General features: G+C 42.4%; 1 protein-coding gene and 1 pseudogene across 5 annotated transcripts in view; one reads left to right on the forward strand and one right to left on the reverse strand.

The window, feature by feature from the left end:
* LOC115900781 (rootletin-like) overlaps positions 1–18,994 on the reverse strand; it is a 36,703-nt gene continuing 17,709 nt past the window's right edge. The window contains exons 5-8 of one of the 4 annotated variants that reach the window (XR_004060429.1): positions 17,807–18,075; positions 14,390–14,500; positions 12,793–12,891; positions 1–48 (exon numbers count right to left, since the gene is read on the reverse strand). Coding sequence is in view for 1 of the 4 variants with exons in the window: in XM_030942561.1 (XP_030798421.1) it covers positions 18,050–18,075 (26 nt within the window). In the remaining 3 variants the exon portion in view is untranslated. Of the gene's footprint in view, positions 49–1,483; positions 1,790–12,792; positions 12,892–14,389; positions 14,504–16,643; positions 18,076–18,994 lie in introns of those variants that run through there. The other 3 variants (XR_004060428.1, XR_004060430.1, XM_030942561.1) reach the window with 3 other exon arrangements.
* Positions 2,438–3,210, forward strand: LOC115900782 (annotated as a pseudogene). Its single transcript, XR_004060431.1, has one exon. The product of XR_004060431.1 is annotated as a profilin-1 pseudogene (transcript).

Genomic DNA, 18,994 nt, shown 5'->3' on the forward strand with positions numbered 1-18,994 from the left:
CTGGGTCAGTTCTTCCAAGTACGTGTTTTCTCCCCTCATACCTCATTTCTGAAAAAAGGACAACTTCTGGAATTTAACTTCTTCCATCTAATACATTTCCTCACAACATGCTGCCAGCATCACATTCTGGTCACTTACTATTAAAGTGAGATGCTTTTTTTCTTTTCTTTTTCTTTCCTTTTTGAGACAGGGTCTTGTTCTATCACCCAGGCTGGAGTGCACTGGTGATTATAGATCACCGCAACCTCGAAATCCTGGGCTCAAGTGATCCTCCTATCTCAGCTTTCCAAGTAGTTGGAACTCTAGGCACACATCACCATTTCTGGCTAACTTTTTATTTTTCATACAGACAAGGTCTTGTTATGTTGCTCAGGCTGGTTTTGAACTTCTGGCCTCAAGCGATCCTCCCACCTAGGCCTCCAAAAGTGCTGGGATTACAGGAGTGAGCCACTGAGCCTGGCCTGAAATGCTTTTATTTTCTTTTTTTTTTTTTTTTAATGAAAATACAGGATATGGAGATGTGGAAAGACACCTGCTTTATTACTGTTTATATTATTCTATAGTATAATTCATATATCACAAAATTCACCATTTTAAGCATGCATTTCAGTCTTTGACCATATTCCAAAAGTTTCACAACCATCACCACTACCTCATTCCAGAATATTTCATAATGCCAAAAACCATCCTGTACCTACGGGCAGTCACTCTTCAATCCCCCCTCTTTGCTGTCTCTGACAACCACTAATCAACTACTTTTCCTAGATATAGCTGTACTTGTTTTGGGCACTTCCTCATATGGAATCACAAACTGTGGCCTTTTCCATCTGTTTCTTAGCATATTGTTCTCAAGTTTCATCCTTCGTAACCTGCTCAGTAATGAACTTTTAGGCACAAGAAATAGCCACTATATGGTTACACCACATTTGTTTATTCATCAACTGATGGTGATTTAAGATGTTTCCACTTTTAACATTTAAGAATAAGGCTGCATAACAGCTTTGTACAAGTTTTGAGTGAAACCTGTTTTCATTTCTTGGTTAAAGCCTAGGAGTGCAATTGCTGCATCATATGTCACTTTATGTTTAATTTTTTTTTTGTTAAACTTTTTGAGAAACTCACACACTGTTCACTAAATTCAGTAGCTCTGCACTTTTACATTCCCAGCAGTAATATTGAGAATTCCATATTCTCCAAACTTTCCAAACATGTATTGTCCTATTTTTTCCTAAGTCACAGTAGTGGGTGTGAAGTGGTATCTCATTTGGTGTAAATTTACATTTTCCTAATGATGAAAACACTGAACATCTAGCATGTGCTTCTTGCCATTTGTGTATTTCCTAGAGAAACCTCTATCACAGCTTTTTCCCACGTTCAATTGGTTGTTTGTCATTTTTTGCTCAGTTATATGAATTCCTTATATACTCTAGGTACTAGACCTGTGCCAAATACATAATTTGGAAATAGTTCTCCCATTATGTGGATTATCTTTTCACTTCCTTGACAGTGTCCTTTGAAGCATATGTTTTTATTTTAATGAAATCCATTTACCCATCTATTTTTGGATTGTATGTGTCTACTTAAAAAATGTCTAATCCAAAGTCACAAAGATTTGTACCTGTTTTCTTGAAGACATCGTTTTTTGAAGGAGAACTTTCCTGGGTTGTAGAGGAGGGTGGACCTGGTTTATTTATGCCTCCTGTCCATCACCGATGTTTCTCCTGATTTATATTCATAGGCTCACCACCCCTCCATGGAGCATCCATGGCCTGTAACAGAGCTCTGGGGACTGATATAATAATTATTTGCTATTCCTGGTCTACAGATAGCTTTTACGTTGTTAAACAACAACATAATAAGCAGAAGGTTTTTAAAAATGAAGTGCAATTCGATGGATTTCTTATTGTGGTGAGTGCTACAGTATCTAGTCTAAGAAATATTTTCCCATTTTCCTTTATAAGGTTTCTAATTTTAACTTTCACATGTTAATTTCAAAGTATGATAGAGAGTCGTTGTCAATATTAAATTTTTCAAACAACAAATATTATTTCAATCAAAATCATTTGACTTAAAAGTCTTTCATTTCCCCAATGAAGGGCATTGGTGCCTTTGTTTTTAAAACATTTAGAAGTGGCGGTGCGAGCATGTTCTCACTCACGGGTGGGAATTGAACAGTGAGAACACTTGGACACAGCGCGGGGAACATCACACACCAGGGCCTGTCATGGGGTTGGGGGGGGGGGTTGGGGAAGGGACAGCATTAGGAGAAATACCTAATGTAAATGATGAGTTAACGGGTGCAGAAAACCAACATGACACATGTACACCTACGTAACAAACCTGCATAACGTACAACACATGTACCCTAGAACGTATAGTATGTATTTTATATACATTATATAGATATAGCATGGTGCGAGGGCCGCTGCACAGCTAGCAGAGCCATGGTGAGGAGGGCAGTGCCTGCCCCGAGCTCTCCGCCTCCCCTGCCCGCCAGCCCAGGCGGTCCCAGCAGCAGCGACCAGAGGAGCCCCAGCAGCAGCACAACGGCCAGGCAGATGCCTCTATCCACAGCCTCGTGGTGGACCAGACCTGTTAGGACGCGGCCATCGTGGGCAACAAGGACTCGCCCTCCATCTGGGCCACCATCCCAGGGAAAACCTTCGTGAACATCACGCCAGCTGAGGTTGGAGTCCTGGTTGGTAAAGACTGGTCAAGCTTTTTTGTGAATGGGCTGACACTGGGGACTAGAAATGTACTGTGGTCCCGGACTCACGGCTATAGGATGGGGAATTGACCGTGGATCTTCAAACGAAGAGCATCGGTGGAGCCCCCAACTTCAATGTCACTGGCACCATGACTGCCAAGACGCTAGGCCTGCTCATGGGCAAAGTAGGTGTCCACGGCAGTTTCATCAACAATAAATGTTATGAAATGGCCTCCCTCCTTCAGCGTTCCCAGTACTGACCTCCTTTGTTCCTTCCCCTCAACCGCTCCCCATAGTTTGCCCCCCTTTCCTTCTCATTACACACATGCACCATTTTAATTTTGGGGGCCATTATCCCAAACCCCTTATTGCTGCCAAAACCACATGGGCTGGGGGCCAGGGATAGATGGACAGACACCTTCCTCTACTCATACCTCTCCTGTGTGTGGCTGGAAAACTTTTTTGTTTTGAGGGTTTTTTATGAATAAGAAAGATTCTACTAATAAATAAAGTAACTGTTCATATGTGGGCATACTGTTTGAATCTGTATTCTTTTACTTTGATATATTTATGAATACTTACACCAGTACGACCGTTTTTAAATTACTGTAGCTTTAAAATCAGGTTTGAAGTCTAGCAGAGTAAGTCCTCCAACTTATTGCTTCTTCAAGACCGACTTGCCTATTGTAGGTTCTTTGATTTTCAAATACATTTTGAAATTAGCTTTTAAATTTCTCTAAAATCTCCTACTAGAAATATTAATCAGAATTGTGTTGATGTAATATGCTAACAACATGGAATCTTCCAGTCAATGAATGTGATATATATTTCTCTATTTAGTCTTCTATCATTTTTCTCACCAATTGCTTTTAGGGGCCTTGTACCTGCTTCATTGCATGTATTCTTAAGCATGTAATGATTATAGCTATTAATCTCTATTATGTTTTATTGCATTTCATTTTCTTTTTTTTTTGAGACGGAGTCTCGCTCTGTCGCCCAGGCTGGAAGTGCAGTGGCCAGATCTCAGCTTACTGCAAGCTCCGCCTCCTGGGTTTACACCATTCTCCTGCCTCAGCCTCCCGAGTAGCTGGGACTACAGGCGCCCGCCACCTCGCCCGGCTAGTTTTTTGCGTTTTTTTAGTAGAGACGGGGTTTCACCGTGTTGGCCAGGATGGTCTCGATCTCCTGACCTCGTGATCCGCCCGTCTCGGCCTCCCAAAGTGCTGGGATTACAGGCTTGAGCCACCGCGCCCGGCCTTAGAGAAATTGTTTCATTGTGCTGTTTATCAGACTGCTATATACATATACATACATATATACATACTCTTAAAAAGCCCTTTGTTGGAGATAAATATTGTGGTTTCCTTTTATGTTCTCTTAATGTTCCCTATTTGGAGATGATGATAGATAATCTTCAAAAAGATGTATGTGTGTGGGGGGGTGTATACATACATAGGTCCTAAGAATCATTAATTAGACATATATGTATCTTATTTCTGGATTCTCGCTTCCCTTCCACTGATATATATTCTATTTTTTTCAACAAAACACATGATTTTCATAGCTGCAGAGTAATTCTGGAAATAGGTAGTGAATTCATTCACCATTATTCTCTTATAATATTGCTCCTTTATTATTCTTGATCATTGACATTACCATATAAATAGTAGAATCAACTTATAATTTTCTACCACAATGCTGCTTGGAATTTTTATTAGAATTGCATTGAATCTGGAAATCAATTGATGAAAAACTGACTTTTTAAACATAACTCTTCAGATCCATGACAAAGTTTATCTCCCCACTAATTTTGTTCTTTCATAACTTCTTAAAGCAATTTTTTTGTAGTTTTTGGTGTACTGGTCTTAGATAAATTTTGTTGACTTTCTTTCTTTCTTCTGTGTCTCCCTCCCTCTCTCTCTCTCTCTTTTTTTTTTTAGAGACACAGTCTTGCTCTGTTACCCAGGTTGGAATGCAGGGATGTGACCTCGTCTCACTGCAATCTCTGCCTCCCAGGTTCAAGTGATCCTCCTGCCTCTGCCTCCCCAGTAGCTGGGGCTACAGGTACATGCCACCACACCCAGCTAATTTTTTGTAGTTTTAGTAGAGACTGGGTTTCACCATGTTACCCATGATGGTCTCAATCTCTTGACCTCATGATCTGCCCACCTCAGCCTCCCAAAGTGCTAAGATTACAGGTGTGAGCCACTGCACCCAGCCTGTTGAATTTATTTATAAGCATGACATGTATTCAGATGTTACTTTAAATGAAATTGTATTTTTATTTCATTTTCCAAATATTCATTGCTAATATATAGAAATACGCAAGACTACTTACACTGAGCTTATATTCTGTAACATTATCAAACTCACTAATTACTTTTGGTAGATTTTTGTAGATTTCTAAGATTATTAACATACGCAGCCATTATCTGTGAAGAAAGACAGCTTCAATACTTTCTTTTCAATCTTTTCAATACTTTTATTTATTTATTTTTCTTACTTTATTGCATGGATTTAGATCTCTACTATAATGCTGAATTGAGGGAGTACCAACAGATATTCTACTTTTTTCCCTTGTTTAATAGAAAAGCATTCAATCTTACGCCATTTAATATGTTACCTGTGAGTTTTTCTCAAATCTGCTCTTAATGGGTTTGGAAGTGTTGCCTTCTGTTCTTATCATGCTGAGAGTTTTCTGGGGTTTGTTTTTATAAATCATGAAAAAAGTTTTCAATTTTGCCAAACACTTTTACTGTGTATAATAAGGTTACCATATGGTTTTTCTCTTTGGCCCTGATAATATATAAAATTATATTTTTTAGATATAAAAAGGATTTCTTGAATCAAGCTAGGACACTTTTTTACATTACAAACTTTTAACAAATATATTGAAATATAACTTACATGCAATTGAGATGCATTAAAGTACATAAGCATTAAAGTGTATACTTGGAGTGTATAATTTTTAAGAGCTTGAGCACAGTATACACAAGTCAAAGAGAAAGGACAGAAAATACTAAGGATGGCTCAGCATATGTGGTTTATCCTGGTGAATGTTCTATGTGAGTTTGAGAAGAGGTATTTGTTAGCTGTTCTTAGATGTATTTTGCTTAAATGTCGACTTGGCTCACTTGTGTCATTGATTGTGTGAATTAATTTTGTTCTAGTGGGCAGGAAAATTACTGTCTGATCACTTTGGACTTATGTGGACTTGGTTTATGTTTTATTAAAATGAATTCACGGAAAGCCCACAGCATTTCCCAAGACCCTCTAATTTGGCAATCACCAATTCACCGCTTTGTGGATTTTGTCAGGGTTTGGTTTTAGGCTTTACTAGGGCTGGTCTAGAATAGGCCTTACTGTAAAGTGTGACACTTATTCCTAAAGCACAGTCATTCTAGTGTCTCAGTTGGATACCCGGGTGCTAATGAGGTGTGCGTGAGTTCTTCCCACCCTGGATGGCACAAACTCCATCATCCATTCCCCAACCCTCCTCCACCTCAAGTACCTCTGGTCCAAACTCAATTTCATAGCAGTCACCCCTCTGTTAAATCTGTTTGTCTTTTCCTTGTGCAGGTACAGTCCCGTCCTTGATAAGTATGCACATGGAACCCCTCATGGACTTCGACAGCTGCCCCTCTGAACAGCTGTCTCCTCATTGCTGCCCTGCCCCACAGACTGCAGTTGCTTCAGTGGACTTGAACTCTGATCTCTACCTTCTCACCTCAGTGGGGCTGTCCTGCTCTGAGTGGACTCTAGCCCACGATGCAGCTGCTGAAAAATTCTCCCTGAAGAACTACGAAATCATGGGGCTTCCCCCTTAAGTTTCCTGTTGTACTGCCTGTTGTCCACTGTCTGAAAACAATTTTATGGTTGTTTATGGAGGCAGGATTAGTCTGATATGATTTATTCTAACAGAAACAAGCAGAAATCTGTTATATTCTTTTAATTACTGTGTCTTTATAATATTATGGTAGAATCCTAAGATGACCCCCAGTGATCTTTGTTCTCATATAATCACTTCTTCCTGAGTGTAGACAAAAGCCAGTGATGAGGTATCACTCCTGGGATTGTGTTACAATTTATGGCAAAAACAAGTTAGCAGATGTAATCGAGATCTCAGATCAGTCAAATTTAATACAGAGAGATGATCTTATGAGCTTGACCTAATGAAGGTGAGTTCCTTGGAGGGACTGAGGTCTTCCCGGAGAGATGTGACGGGCAGGAGGGTTTCCATGCAGGGCGATTCTCCTCTTCTGGCTGGAGGAAGCATGTATTGGGAACATAGGAGGCCTCCAGGAGCAGCGAGAGGCCCCTGGCCGACAGTCAGCAAGAAAACAGAGATCTCAGTTCTACAGTCACAAGGAACTGAACTCAGCTGACAACCTGAGGAACCTAGAGAGCAAGTTCTTCCCCAGAAAACTCCAGAAAGAAATCCAGCCTAATTTCAGCCTGTGAGGCCCTGAGAAGAAGACCCAGCTAATCCAGGCCTCAACTTCTCATCTGTGGATACTGCAAGAAAATAAATCATTCTTATTTTAAGCCTCTAAAAGCTAGCGGTAATTTAGCATGCAGCAACAGAAAATTAAGACAAACAAAATGGAGAAGACTTTGGAGTGGGGGACAAAAGTGAAACGGTGGGAGAGGGATGCCTGTATGCTGATATGGTTGATGCCTGTACAGTTGAATTGGGTCTACCATTCCTCATCTAATTAGCTTTGGTCTATTAAGGTGCATAGCTACACACAAATATTGGTACTAGGTTGAATCCAGAGGAGTAAGATATTGCATTCTTCAGAGTAGACCAGAACACTCTGAATTTGGGGTCACTGGATCATAAGTCATATAGCAGGTCCCTCTGGGAAGGCCTAGAGGAAGCTTTACAGGATACACTTGAAACAACATTGAAGGCTTCTTTGTTCCCCAGAGGGTCCCGATCTCCTCTCAGTCAAGAAGCTCCAAGTCTCTGAACTGGATGCCAAGTTATAAATTCCCACTATACTGACTCCATCAAGCCTCTGTCCTCAGAACTAGAGTTTATCAATAGAAGATGGACTCATGGGAGTCTAGGCATTTATTCTCCTATTTTATATAAATCAGTTAATGTGCATGAACAAAACAGACTTTGAAGAAAGAAAGTCACAGCTGCCACAGGAAAACAGCTTCGACATCCTCATCAGTCATCAGGGGTGTTCTGTTGGGAGGACTTGATATGAGGCTTTCCTCATCATGGGCTAGTACAGACGCGGGGGAAATGTCACCAAGTCCTCAATTCGGAGTGCAGCAGCCGGGGCTGTTGATTCGTTAGGCCTCCTGCTGCTGGAGATGCAAGTAGTGCATTTTCTTTTCTTTTTTTTTTTTTTTCAATTTACTTTTTTTTTTTATTATACTTTAAGTTCTAGGGTACATGTGCATAACGTGCAGGTTTGTTACATATGTATACTTATGCCATGTTGGTGTGCTGCACCCATCAACTCGTCAGCACCCATCAATTCATCATTTATATCATGTATAACTCCCCAATGCAATCCCTCCCTCCTCCCCCCTCCCTCCCCCATGATAGGCCCCAGTGCGTGATGTTCCCCTTCCCGAGTCCAAGTGATCTCATTGTTCAGTTCCCACCTATGAGTGAGAACATGCGGTGTTTGGTTTTCTGTTCTTGTGATAGTTTGCTAAGAATGATGGTTTCCAGCTGCATCCATGTCCCTACAAAGGACGCAAACTCATCCTTTTTTATGGCTGCATAGTATTCCATGGTGTATATGTGCCACATTTTCTTAATCCAGTCTGTCACAGATGGACATTTGGGTTGATTCCAAGTCTTTGCTATTGTGAATATTGACGCAATAAACATACGTGTACATGTGTCTTTGTAGTAGAATAATTTATAATCCTTTGGGTATATACCCAGTAGTGGGATGGCTGGGTCATATGGTACATCTAGTTCTAGATCCTTTCCTCAAGGAAGTAGTGCATTTTCATGGCCACCACAGGTGCCCTTAGGTCAGCATTCTTCAGAGCCAGAATCCAACAAGCCACTGAAGCTCTGAGTATTTCCCTTTCCTCAGTCACCCACATAAATGACTTCAGGTCCTTCAGGGGGAGGCTTGGAGGAAGATTGACAGCATACACTTGCGGCACCATTGAAGGCTTCACTCTTCCTGAAGGGATCCATCTCCCCTCAGTCAAGAAGCTCCAGGTAGCTCAACTGGATGCCAGGTCATAAATTCCCACTATGGTGACTCCATCAGGTCTCTGTCCTCAGAACTAGAGCTTTTCTAATTATTGCAAAAGTTCATTTCTTACTAGATTTCTCATCCATTACATTCCCAGACACCTCACAATGATTAGTAACCACCACATATCCCTACCTCTCAAGGAAATCCCTCCCGCCTTGTCTCTAGATGGCCAACTCCCACGGCCTGTCCTCTACTCTTCCAGAACCCTGTTCTTCTCACTGACAGCAGCGAGGGCAAATCCATGCAGCATCTCCCGCCATGACCTCCAGTTTGCAGATGGTAGGTACCACAGAACTTGACAGTCACGCCACTGTTCCCCTCACCTGTGCATTTCTTAATGCCTTGGTGAGGAGAATGTCTCTGGATCTTCCTTGATGGGAGCTAAAGGAACAAAGGTAAATAATGCTATGGGACCCACTGAGAATTGGGGCTATGGAAGAGTGACCACTGAAGTAACAGACAGATGCAGCTATTGCCAGATACTCAGTGCCAGAGCAGGGAGGGAGAGGGAAGAAATACAGACTTCACCTTCCTCTCACGTCCAGGCTCCATCAGGTGACCCCCGTTGCTAAACCTAACTAGAAGTGTGTACGCAGGGGAGCCAAGGATGCATTCTAGAAGGGACAAGCACCAAGTGGCATAAGACAGGATGGAAATGAGTGGAGAGTGGATCTGTGGGAAGCAGGAGGGGATGTTATGGGGAAACAAAAGGAGAATACTAGCTCATAATGCTAGGTGACACTAACATTCCAAAGTCTGTGCTCATATTCAGAAAAGAAAGTTCAGCATAAAGTACTAAACCAGGAGTCAAGATACTGTATTTTCAACTGCTGTTCCAACAGCTGTATTATAAAGGGCCAGTTTATGTCATGCCTTTCTAATTTGACCTAAAGTGCCACGTGGCATTGGGGCTGGCACAGCCTTGCTCAATTATGTGTTGGAGAGTACACAGAGACTGCCAGGCTGAGGGAAGACACAAAAGAATAGAAGAGATGCTCTCAGGGAACAAGAGACCACACAGCCCCAGAGTCAGGGGCAGCATCAGCCACTGTCGGCTGCTCATTTTCCCAGACACAGAGCCCACAAGCCTCAGCCATGCTGTGCTTTGCAAGACGCTTCTTCACCTTTTCAATAAACCTGCCTGAATTGAAGCCGACGGGGGTTTATTTCTCCTTCATCATCAATTAAATTCTTCACCGCAACAATCTCCAGTGAATTTTGGGCACAGCAGGCAGGCCCATCCCTGCTCCTGTTCCACTGTGTCGCCTGTAGCTTGAAAAGGAGGACGTACTGAACTACCAACAAATGTTCCTCTGGCTCTGATATTCTATTATTCTGGTTTCTTTTTGGCTACTTTGTTTTTGGAAGCATGCATCCTAAGGAGTCTAGTTGAACAAACTTTGTCTACTGTGTCCAGGCATTCCTGGTGGGATTTCAGATTAGACACTCTTGAGTTGCTGCACTCACAACCACTGAACCAATTCTACGACCATCTGTTTCATGGCCACGTGTTTGTTCATTTTATATGTACATAAAGGGAGGGGACAGACAGCAAACTTCCATGTTATAAATCGTATCATCTTAAAAAGGAAACAAGGCAACACTTTGCAATAAAACCATAAGATGCTTTAAATTTAAGCTTAATGCAATCAAGAATGCCCATAAAATTCCTATCTAAAGAATGTTTAGAAAATTGCTGAACAAGGGACATCATCAATTAAAGTGATATGAAGAAACCTTCTCAGCTAAGCATATGGGCTAGGTTAGAAAGAAAGATAGAGGACCCATCTCTGCCCTGGAAAACTACTGGTAGCATCTTTGAAAAAGCTCTCTGTGTCTGAGTACGCACCTTGATCCACAGGCTCACATTTGATCCAACTGGCGGCTGCTTCTTGGCATTAACATTGGATTCCCTACTAGTAAATCTTACCAAGATCTGAGTTTCTGCAGACCTGATATTATTTTGTTTGGCCATCCTTATCTTCAAGAGTAACCAAGAAGGAACAAGGAATTTATTTACCTCCTCAAGGGTAAAGGTTTTACCAATGAGACACTTTCTTACTATGACACCAGGGCCCCCATGCCCTGTTCACTTCAGTGCCCTTTGTGCCCTGACAGAAGCTTATGCTGGTCCCAGGATTCCTTATACGATTAACCTCCTTCCTCAATCCCAACTTCACGCTGGTGGTGATGACAGGTGTCCTGTATCCCATGCTCATGTCCCTGAAGTCATCAGCCTGTCTCCAGGTAGAAAAAATTACATGTATATAGACAGGCCTCTTTGAAAGTAGCAAAAGCTTTCCCACCTTCATATATTAAGGCTTGGAATGTACAATAGTATAAACACTTTGGGGAAAAATGTCTGGCATCTTCTTACAGAACTAAACAACTACCTACTACTCTATGACTCAGTAATTCCTAAGCATTTATCCAAGGGAAATTAAAACATATGTCCAGAAAATGATTTATACAAAATGTTCATAGCACTTTTATTCATAATAGGAAAAACTGGAAACATTCAAGCATCTGTCAATACAGGAATGGATCAATAAACTGTGATACATTCATTCCATGGAAAGGCTAAAGGAACCAACTGTTGACTCACAAAACAACATGGATGAATCTCAAAAACATTTTCAGTGCAATAGGAGCCATACACAAAAGAGTGTGAGAAAATATCGATAAATAATCATGGTCTCAAGAAATGCAGAGCAGAGAGCCCAGAGGCAAAGACTCACAGGACAGCGGGTCGGTCCCAGGCTGTGGATCCTAATTAAGAAACTCCTGCTGGATTTTGCCCAACTCCATTTCCAAACTAGTGTGGGTCAGTGGCTTCTTTATCCCTTCCTTGTTCCCTCATTTGGAACTAGAATCACTGTAGTTGTTATTCCATGTCTGTCCCATCATTTCACATTAGGGGCAGATAAGCTGTTCGTTCAGTTTCACAGGTCAAGGAGGAAAGGGAATTATGTCAAGGATCTGTACTTCATGGACACCCTCAGAAGCCTCATCCACACTTGGTGTGGATGTTTTAAATGGGATTTTAAACTTTTCATCTGATGTGGTCTACATGACATTTTTCATGTTGAACTAATGCTTTAATGACATGAGATTGGGAAACCTTAGGGGAGAGGGTGAATGCATTTCGCAGTTGGGGGAATGTGAATATTGCGGTAGATGGAATTTCTGAAACGGTCCCCAAACATGCCACACCCTTGTCTCTAAAGCCCGTTAAGGTGATGAGACACCATTCCCGTGATTATGCTGTTATATGCCAGTTATATGAGTTTAAGCTGGTGAGGTTACCTGCATGAACTGGATCTAATCACATCACTCCATACATGACAACTTTCTGGGGCTGGTTGGAGAAGATGAAGTCAGAGAAGGTAGGAGCTTGAGAAAGACTCCATGAGTTATTATTGGTTGATGATGGAAAAGACAGGTAAGGAGGAAAGCAGGTGGCCTCTGGAGTCAGAGTGTCTCCTGGTTGACAGTCAACAAAGACAAAGGGCCCTCAGTCCCCAACAAACAAGAATAGGAACTCTTCCCAATATCTGTATTGAACTTTGAAAAACAGCTTGAGCTCTAGGAAAAAACACACCCAGCCCATTCCTGGATTTTAGCCTCACATGACTCTGATCAGAGAACCCAGCCACTTCATTCCAGACTTTTGTGGTTTCAAACCACTGGTTTGTGGTAATGTGATAATTGGCAGCAAGAGAAAACTAGTACAGGTGTCTGTCTCTCCTCTTGAATTTCAATTTCAGATACATGGATGCTAACCCCTCTAACAGAAAAAAATCAATCAATCAATCAATCAATGAAAAAAAATATTGCCCTCACCTTTACGTGGCTGTTCCAGGGCCCTTGCCAACTGAAGAAGACAATGAGAGGTATTTCAGGCACGTGAGGAGTGCGGCTTTACTGTTATCAATCACATTTCTGAAAGAATAAAAATGGTTGAGGTCAGGCCGTGGCTCATGTCTGTAATCGTAGCTCTTTGGGAGGCCAAGGCAGGTGGATCACTTGAAGTCAAGAGTTAGAGACCAACCTGGCCAACATGGAGAAAGCTTGTCTCTACTGAAAACACAAAAATTAGGCAGACATGGTGGCAGACGCCTGTTATCCCAGCTACTCAGGAGGCTGAGGCAGGAGAATCACTTGAAGCCGGGAGGTGGAGGCTGCAGTGAGCTGAGATCACGCCATTGCATTCCAGCCCGAGGAATAGAGCAAAAAATCCATCTCAAAAATAAATTAATTAATAAAGATGGTTCATTACTTCACTCCACATATTATTATGTGAAAATGTATCATCTCGATTTTAATAGCAGATTTTTAAAAACTGCTTTTCTTTTGCTCACCAGACAAGGTCTGGTAGCAAATACCGGTCACCAACACAGATGAACCAATTCAAGGAGAGCCATAAACAGGACTACTATTATGTTTCCCAAAAAAACTGTCCCTAGAATGCAATCTCTTCTCTACTTGTCACAAAATGAACACAATAGTCCACTATATAAAGTTCTAAACACATGAAAATGTAAATACAATGAAGTCTGCTTTCCAAATATTCATTCTATTCAGACCAGTCATGGGGACCAGGGATTAGGAAATGACTACAAAGAGGTTCAAGGGAATTTGGGGAAGCGATAAAATGTGCTGAAGTAGAAACTCTGCTGATGGCTGCACAATTCCATAAATCAGCTGAAATCATTGAGTCGTATGTTGACAATGGGTGACTTTTATAACAAGTAATTCTTTAAACGAACTTTTGGGTTTCTAGTCCAAGATGGAAAGAGCTAGGCAGTCATCACTCATCCTCACAGCTAGCTAAAGGCTGAAGGAACTGAAAGTCAACCCTTCTAGGGTGGACCAGAGAATTGAAGTCACAGGGAAAACTGCCATCCTAAAAATGAGAAAGACAGGCGAACACACAAGGAGTCAGAGCCCACAGGAAGAGAAGCTACTGGGGACAGCAAGTGGGAGAAGAACTTAAATGGTATTCACAGATCACTAGAAGCTGAGGGTGGCCTGGTTAGCGCATTAAAAACTCCTTGAGAACCAGACTAAGGGGGAGTCTCACATATTTCCAAGTTTTAGTACAATGATCTCAACCAGGTTCTCAAGATGAAGTTCTGAAAACCCCCCTGAGGTTTGGCACTACCAACTTCAGGACTTACATTAAGCTACAGTAACCCAAATAGTGTGAAGTTGGTGAAAAGAGAAAATACACACACAAATAGATCCATGGAAAAGAATACAGAGCCCAGAAACAGGCCTACCTACATTCATTGATCTTCCATGAAGGTTTAGGGACAACTTAAAGCAGGGAAGGTACCCTTTCCAACTAGTGGTGCTACAACAGCTGGACAACCACAAACAAAAAGTATATAAATAAATCCCGCTATGCATGTCATACCCTTTATAAAATAAAACTTACATGTAAACGTAAGGTGCAAAACCATAAGAATCCTAGGAGGTAACATCGGAGAAAGTCTCGGGGATCTTGGGTTTGATGATGGCTTCTTAGATACAAAATCAAAAGCACAATCTACTAATGAAAAAAAATGAAGTTGAGCCTCGTTAAAATGAAAAACTTCTGCTCTGTGAAAGACACTGTTAAGAGAATGGAAAAAGCAAGTCACAGATTGGCAGAAAATATTTACAAAATACTCTGATGGAAAAACTGCTGTCCAAAATATATGAAGAATTCTGAGAACTAAACAACACAAAGCAAAAAAAAAAAAAAAAGAAAAAGAAAAAAATAGTTGAAAGATCTGAACACCTCATTGATAAGATATACAGATGGCAAATAAGTATATGAAAAAGATGCTCAAAATCATTTGGCGTTAGGGAATTGTACACTAAAACAACAATGAGATATCAGTGTAAACCTATTAGGATGGCTAAAATGCAAAAAGGTGAACACACCAAATGCTCTCAAAGATGAGGAACAACCAGAACTCTCCATAGCCAGTAGAAATCAAAAGGATACAGTCACTCTGGAGAACTTAAGTTCACTTAGAACCCTGCACATAAGTAGTTACAGCAATTTTATTCATAATTGCCAAAACTTGGAAGTACGCAAGATGTCTTTCAACAAGTGAAGGAATAAGCAAACTGTGTTGTAGCCCCACAATGAAATCTGATTCAGTGATTTTAAAATGCAAGCTATCAAGCCATGAAAAGACATGGAGGAACTTAAAATACATAATGCTACAAAGAAGTTAGTCTGGAAACCTACATACTGTACGATTCCAACTCTAGGGCATTCTTGGAAAGTCAAAAAGAGAGAAGTAGTAAAATGATGAGTGGTTGTCAGGATTGGAAGAGAGGCGGATGCACGAAATGGTGAAGCACAGGGAATTTTCAGCAGTGAAACTATTTTACATGATGCTGTATTGGGGATTTAGGACATTATGTAATTGCCAAAACCCATAATCTGTGAAACTCAAAGAATGAAATCTAATGTAAACTATAGACTTTAGTTGATAATGATGTATCAATAGTGGTTCATCAATTGTAACGAATGGACACACTAATACAACATACTTATAGGGGAAATTGCGTGTTGGAGGACAGGGGGGCCTAGGAGAACTCTCTGTACTATCCACTCAGTTTTTCTGTGAACCTCTAACTATTCTAAAAAATAATGTCTATTGGCCGGGTGCAGTGGCTCAAGCCTGTAATCCCAGCACTTCGGGAGGCCCAGGCGGGCGGATCATGAGGTCAGGAGATTGAGACCAACCTGGCTAACATGGTGAAACCCCATCTCTACTAAAAAATACAAAAAAACGAGCCAGGTGAGGTGGCGGATGCCTGTAGTCCCAGCGACTCAGGACGCTGAGACAGGAGAATGGCGTAAACCCGTGAGGCGGAGCTTGCAGTGAGCCGACATCCGGCTACTGCACTCCAGCCTGGGGGACAGAGCGAGACTCTATCTCAAAAAAATAATAATAAAAAATAATAATAATAATGTCTATTAATTTTTTTTCATTAGGTTGCAGCAGCCCCATATCAAGGTTTTGGTGGCATCCTGTTATTGTGTGGTTAGTACTTGGCATTGAAGTGCACCAACCTGGAGTCAGAGCAGTTGGAGATTTCCAGGCCTGTGCCATTTACCTCGAATCCTGGGGTGCCCCGGAAAACAGCAGATCAGTTAGGGAGAAGCAGCCTCAGCAATCTAGATAGTGCAGGTTTGTGGTAAAGACAGGTACAAACCATCTGGGTGGGCAGAACTTGGTGAAGACTAGAAACCACTGAGACTCAGCAGCTGCCCCAGTGGAACCCACAAATCAAAGGAGGGGCTGGGAGGAGCTAAGGGCTACTGGACGAACTCCCCGCCTGCAAGACAGAAGCAGCTCCAGAGATTTCGGTAAATAATGTGGGTTTCAATACAGTGTGATCGACTCAAAAAAGTAGGGAGAATGAAAAGGAAAAAAAAAAGAGAGAGCATGAGAGAGAAAGAAAAAGAAAAGAAGAAAGGAAGAAAGGAAAGGGAGGGAGGGAAGGAGGAATGAAGGGACAGAGGGAGGGAGGGCAGGAGGGAAAAAATAGAAAGACAGTTGGAGGGGAGGAGGGAAGGAAGGAACGAAGAAAGAAGGAAGGAAGGAAGGAAGGAAGGAAGGAAGGAAGGAAGGAAGGAAGACAGGAAGGAAGGAAGGAAGACAGGAAGGAAGGAAGAAAGGAAGGAAGGAAGGGAGGCAGGGAGGGAGAGAGGGAGGGAGAAAGGGAGGGAGGGAGGGAACAAATTTACACGAATATGAGAACATTGGGGAACGTATACCACCAATATTTTCCATTAACAGGAACACGCTAACTGGTGATTAGAGAAAGACGCACTACCGTAAAACCATACATTGTTTCCATGGGGTACAACCCCTTCCTCCTCCTCTGAAACACATTCTGTCTCGCCCACTGTTGCCAAACTCCAGATCTACCTGGCTGCATTTGGGGGCCTCAGCCCCTCAGTCTGATGTCATCCATTTGCCTTTCTCACTGGACTTCTCTCCTTGCACTGGCTCCCACTCCCCCGGGACCTGGTAGGCGGCCCCGTGAGAAGGACACAAACAGGCCATGCCCCTTTCTTTCTCCCCCTCTCAATGCCTGCAGTGGTGGGTTCCGTGGGGTAGTGACCTGAGATTTATTCATTATGGGGCCTCTAGCCCAGAGCAGGGCCTGCTACCTAATAGTCACCCCATGAAAGCTCAGGGAAAGAAGGCATCCACCACAAGCTCCTGGGGAACCAAGAGTTCCACTGTGGCCCATAAATTCTAAGTCCTACAGGATTCTGGAAGGGGAGATGGGACAAGCCTTCAAAAGTGGCCACTCTTTTAACCCATTAGACTGTCAACTGAGCCATGTTTCCCCATCCTGGACACATCTAGAGGACACTGCCTAAAACCAGACACATCTCCCCATCCAGGAGAGAGTAGGGGCCTGAGCCTGGGGGATGCGGGGGGACAGGGAGGGGATGAGCCAAGAAAGCTAAAAGGAGAAAGCAGGCGAAAGGGGACAGCAGGGTGGAAACAGCGAGAAAAGGGGGCAGACAATGGGGGTGAGAGGGGAAGAGCGAGGAGACGGATGCAGATCTCGCTACTCAGGAAAAGTCCTGGAGAGAACACTGTCCTCTCCTGAAGTAAAATCACTTCCACCTGACCACGGCACTGCAGGTCGTGGGCAGCACACGCTGTGAATATTTGTTCATTCATTTAACAAATACTTATCTCATATCTGTTTCATGCCAGGCAAGGCCCTGCGATGTTTAGGGACCTTGGCATCTTCCCTTCACATCTGAGTCATCATAGAAAGAGGACTCTCTGACCCCATCGAGCCGGCAATGCCTCGGGATTTTCACCTGTTGGATCTGGCAGCTCTTCATGTCGGCCCACACCCTGTGAGGCTGCTCTTGGTGCACCGAATGGGGAAGTTTCTGCATCGGTGCCTCGGTGTCCACTGGAAGCGCTGGACAGTGGGAGTCAGTAGCACCCCAGCGTGGAGGCCAAGAGCACATAGCACTGAAGCTCCAGACACCCTCAGGAGGACAGGAAGGGAGAATTGGCTGGTAAGAGCCTGGAACACCAGGAACGTTCCCCTGGGTTTAAACAGGATTTGCCTTCAGATTGCCTATGAGATAAAAGAGAGAAATCAAGGTTAACATTGAGATTTGGGGCTTCGGCAACTTGAAGGATGGAGCTGCCATTTACGGAGACTGGGAAGACCCAGGAAAGAGCAGCTTGAAAGATGGTGGGGAACGCGAGTTGGTTGGGTTTCTGTCATGTGTAATCCACAGTCCTGACCAGCCTGGGCAACATAGTAAGACCCCGTCTCTGGAAATGAAAACTGAAAAATTAGCCGAGCATGGTGGTGCACACTTGGAGTCTCAGCTACTCGGGAGGCTGAGGCAGGAGGATTCCTTGAGCCTTCACTTAGAGGGTAGTGAGCTATGATGGCACCACTGCACTCCAGCCTGGGGGGAAAATAATAAACAGCCCTGACTAAATACTTGAGTAGCCAGGGAAGTTTTCACAAAGTAAGTAATATTTGAGGCACATCTTAGTGAACGAGAATTCCATTATTTCTGTTGGGGAATTAAGAGAGTGTGGGTGTAGTTAGTTAATGCTTACTGAACTATCTTTGGAATCTCATCTACTGCTCTATCTGGTCTATCTGTACACCTATATTCTATATGCTGTCTCGCTGAGCTTTCACTAGGTTATGCTACAGTAACAAAAGCCCCAAAATCTTAGCAGCTACCCATACAAAGCTTTACTTTTCACTGACATTTGCTTTTATGGCAGGTTGACTGTGACTCTGCTCTATACAAGCTATTTTATTTGTTAGATGGTGAAAACTGTGATACTTGGAGATTGCTGAATATGGTATTAGTATGTTCATTCATTCATTCATTTAATAAATATTGATTCAATATCTCTTTCATGCCAGGCAAGGTCAAGTATTGAGAATACAGTAGTGAATAAAAGAGACAAAATCTCTAATTTCCAGGAGCTAATATTGAAAATAAGATTAAACACAATCATAACAA

This window comes from Rhinopithecus roxellana, chromosome 12, assembly GCF_007565055.1.
Source record: "Rhinopithecus roxellana isolate Shanxi Qingling chromosome 12, ASM756505v1, whole genome shotgun sequence".
Taxonomy (NCBI): Eukaryota; Metazoa; Chordata; class Mammalia; order Primates; family Cercopithecidae; genus Rhinopithecus; species Rhinopithecus roxellana.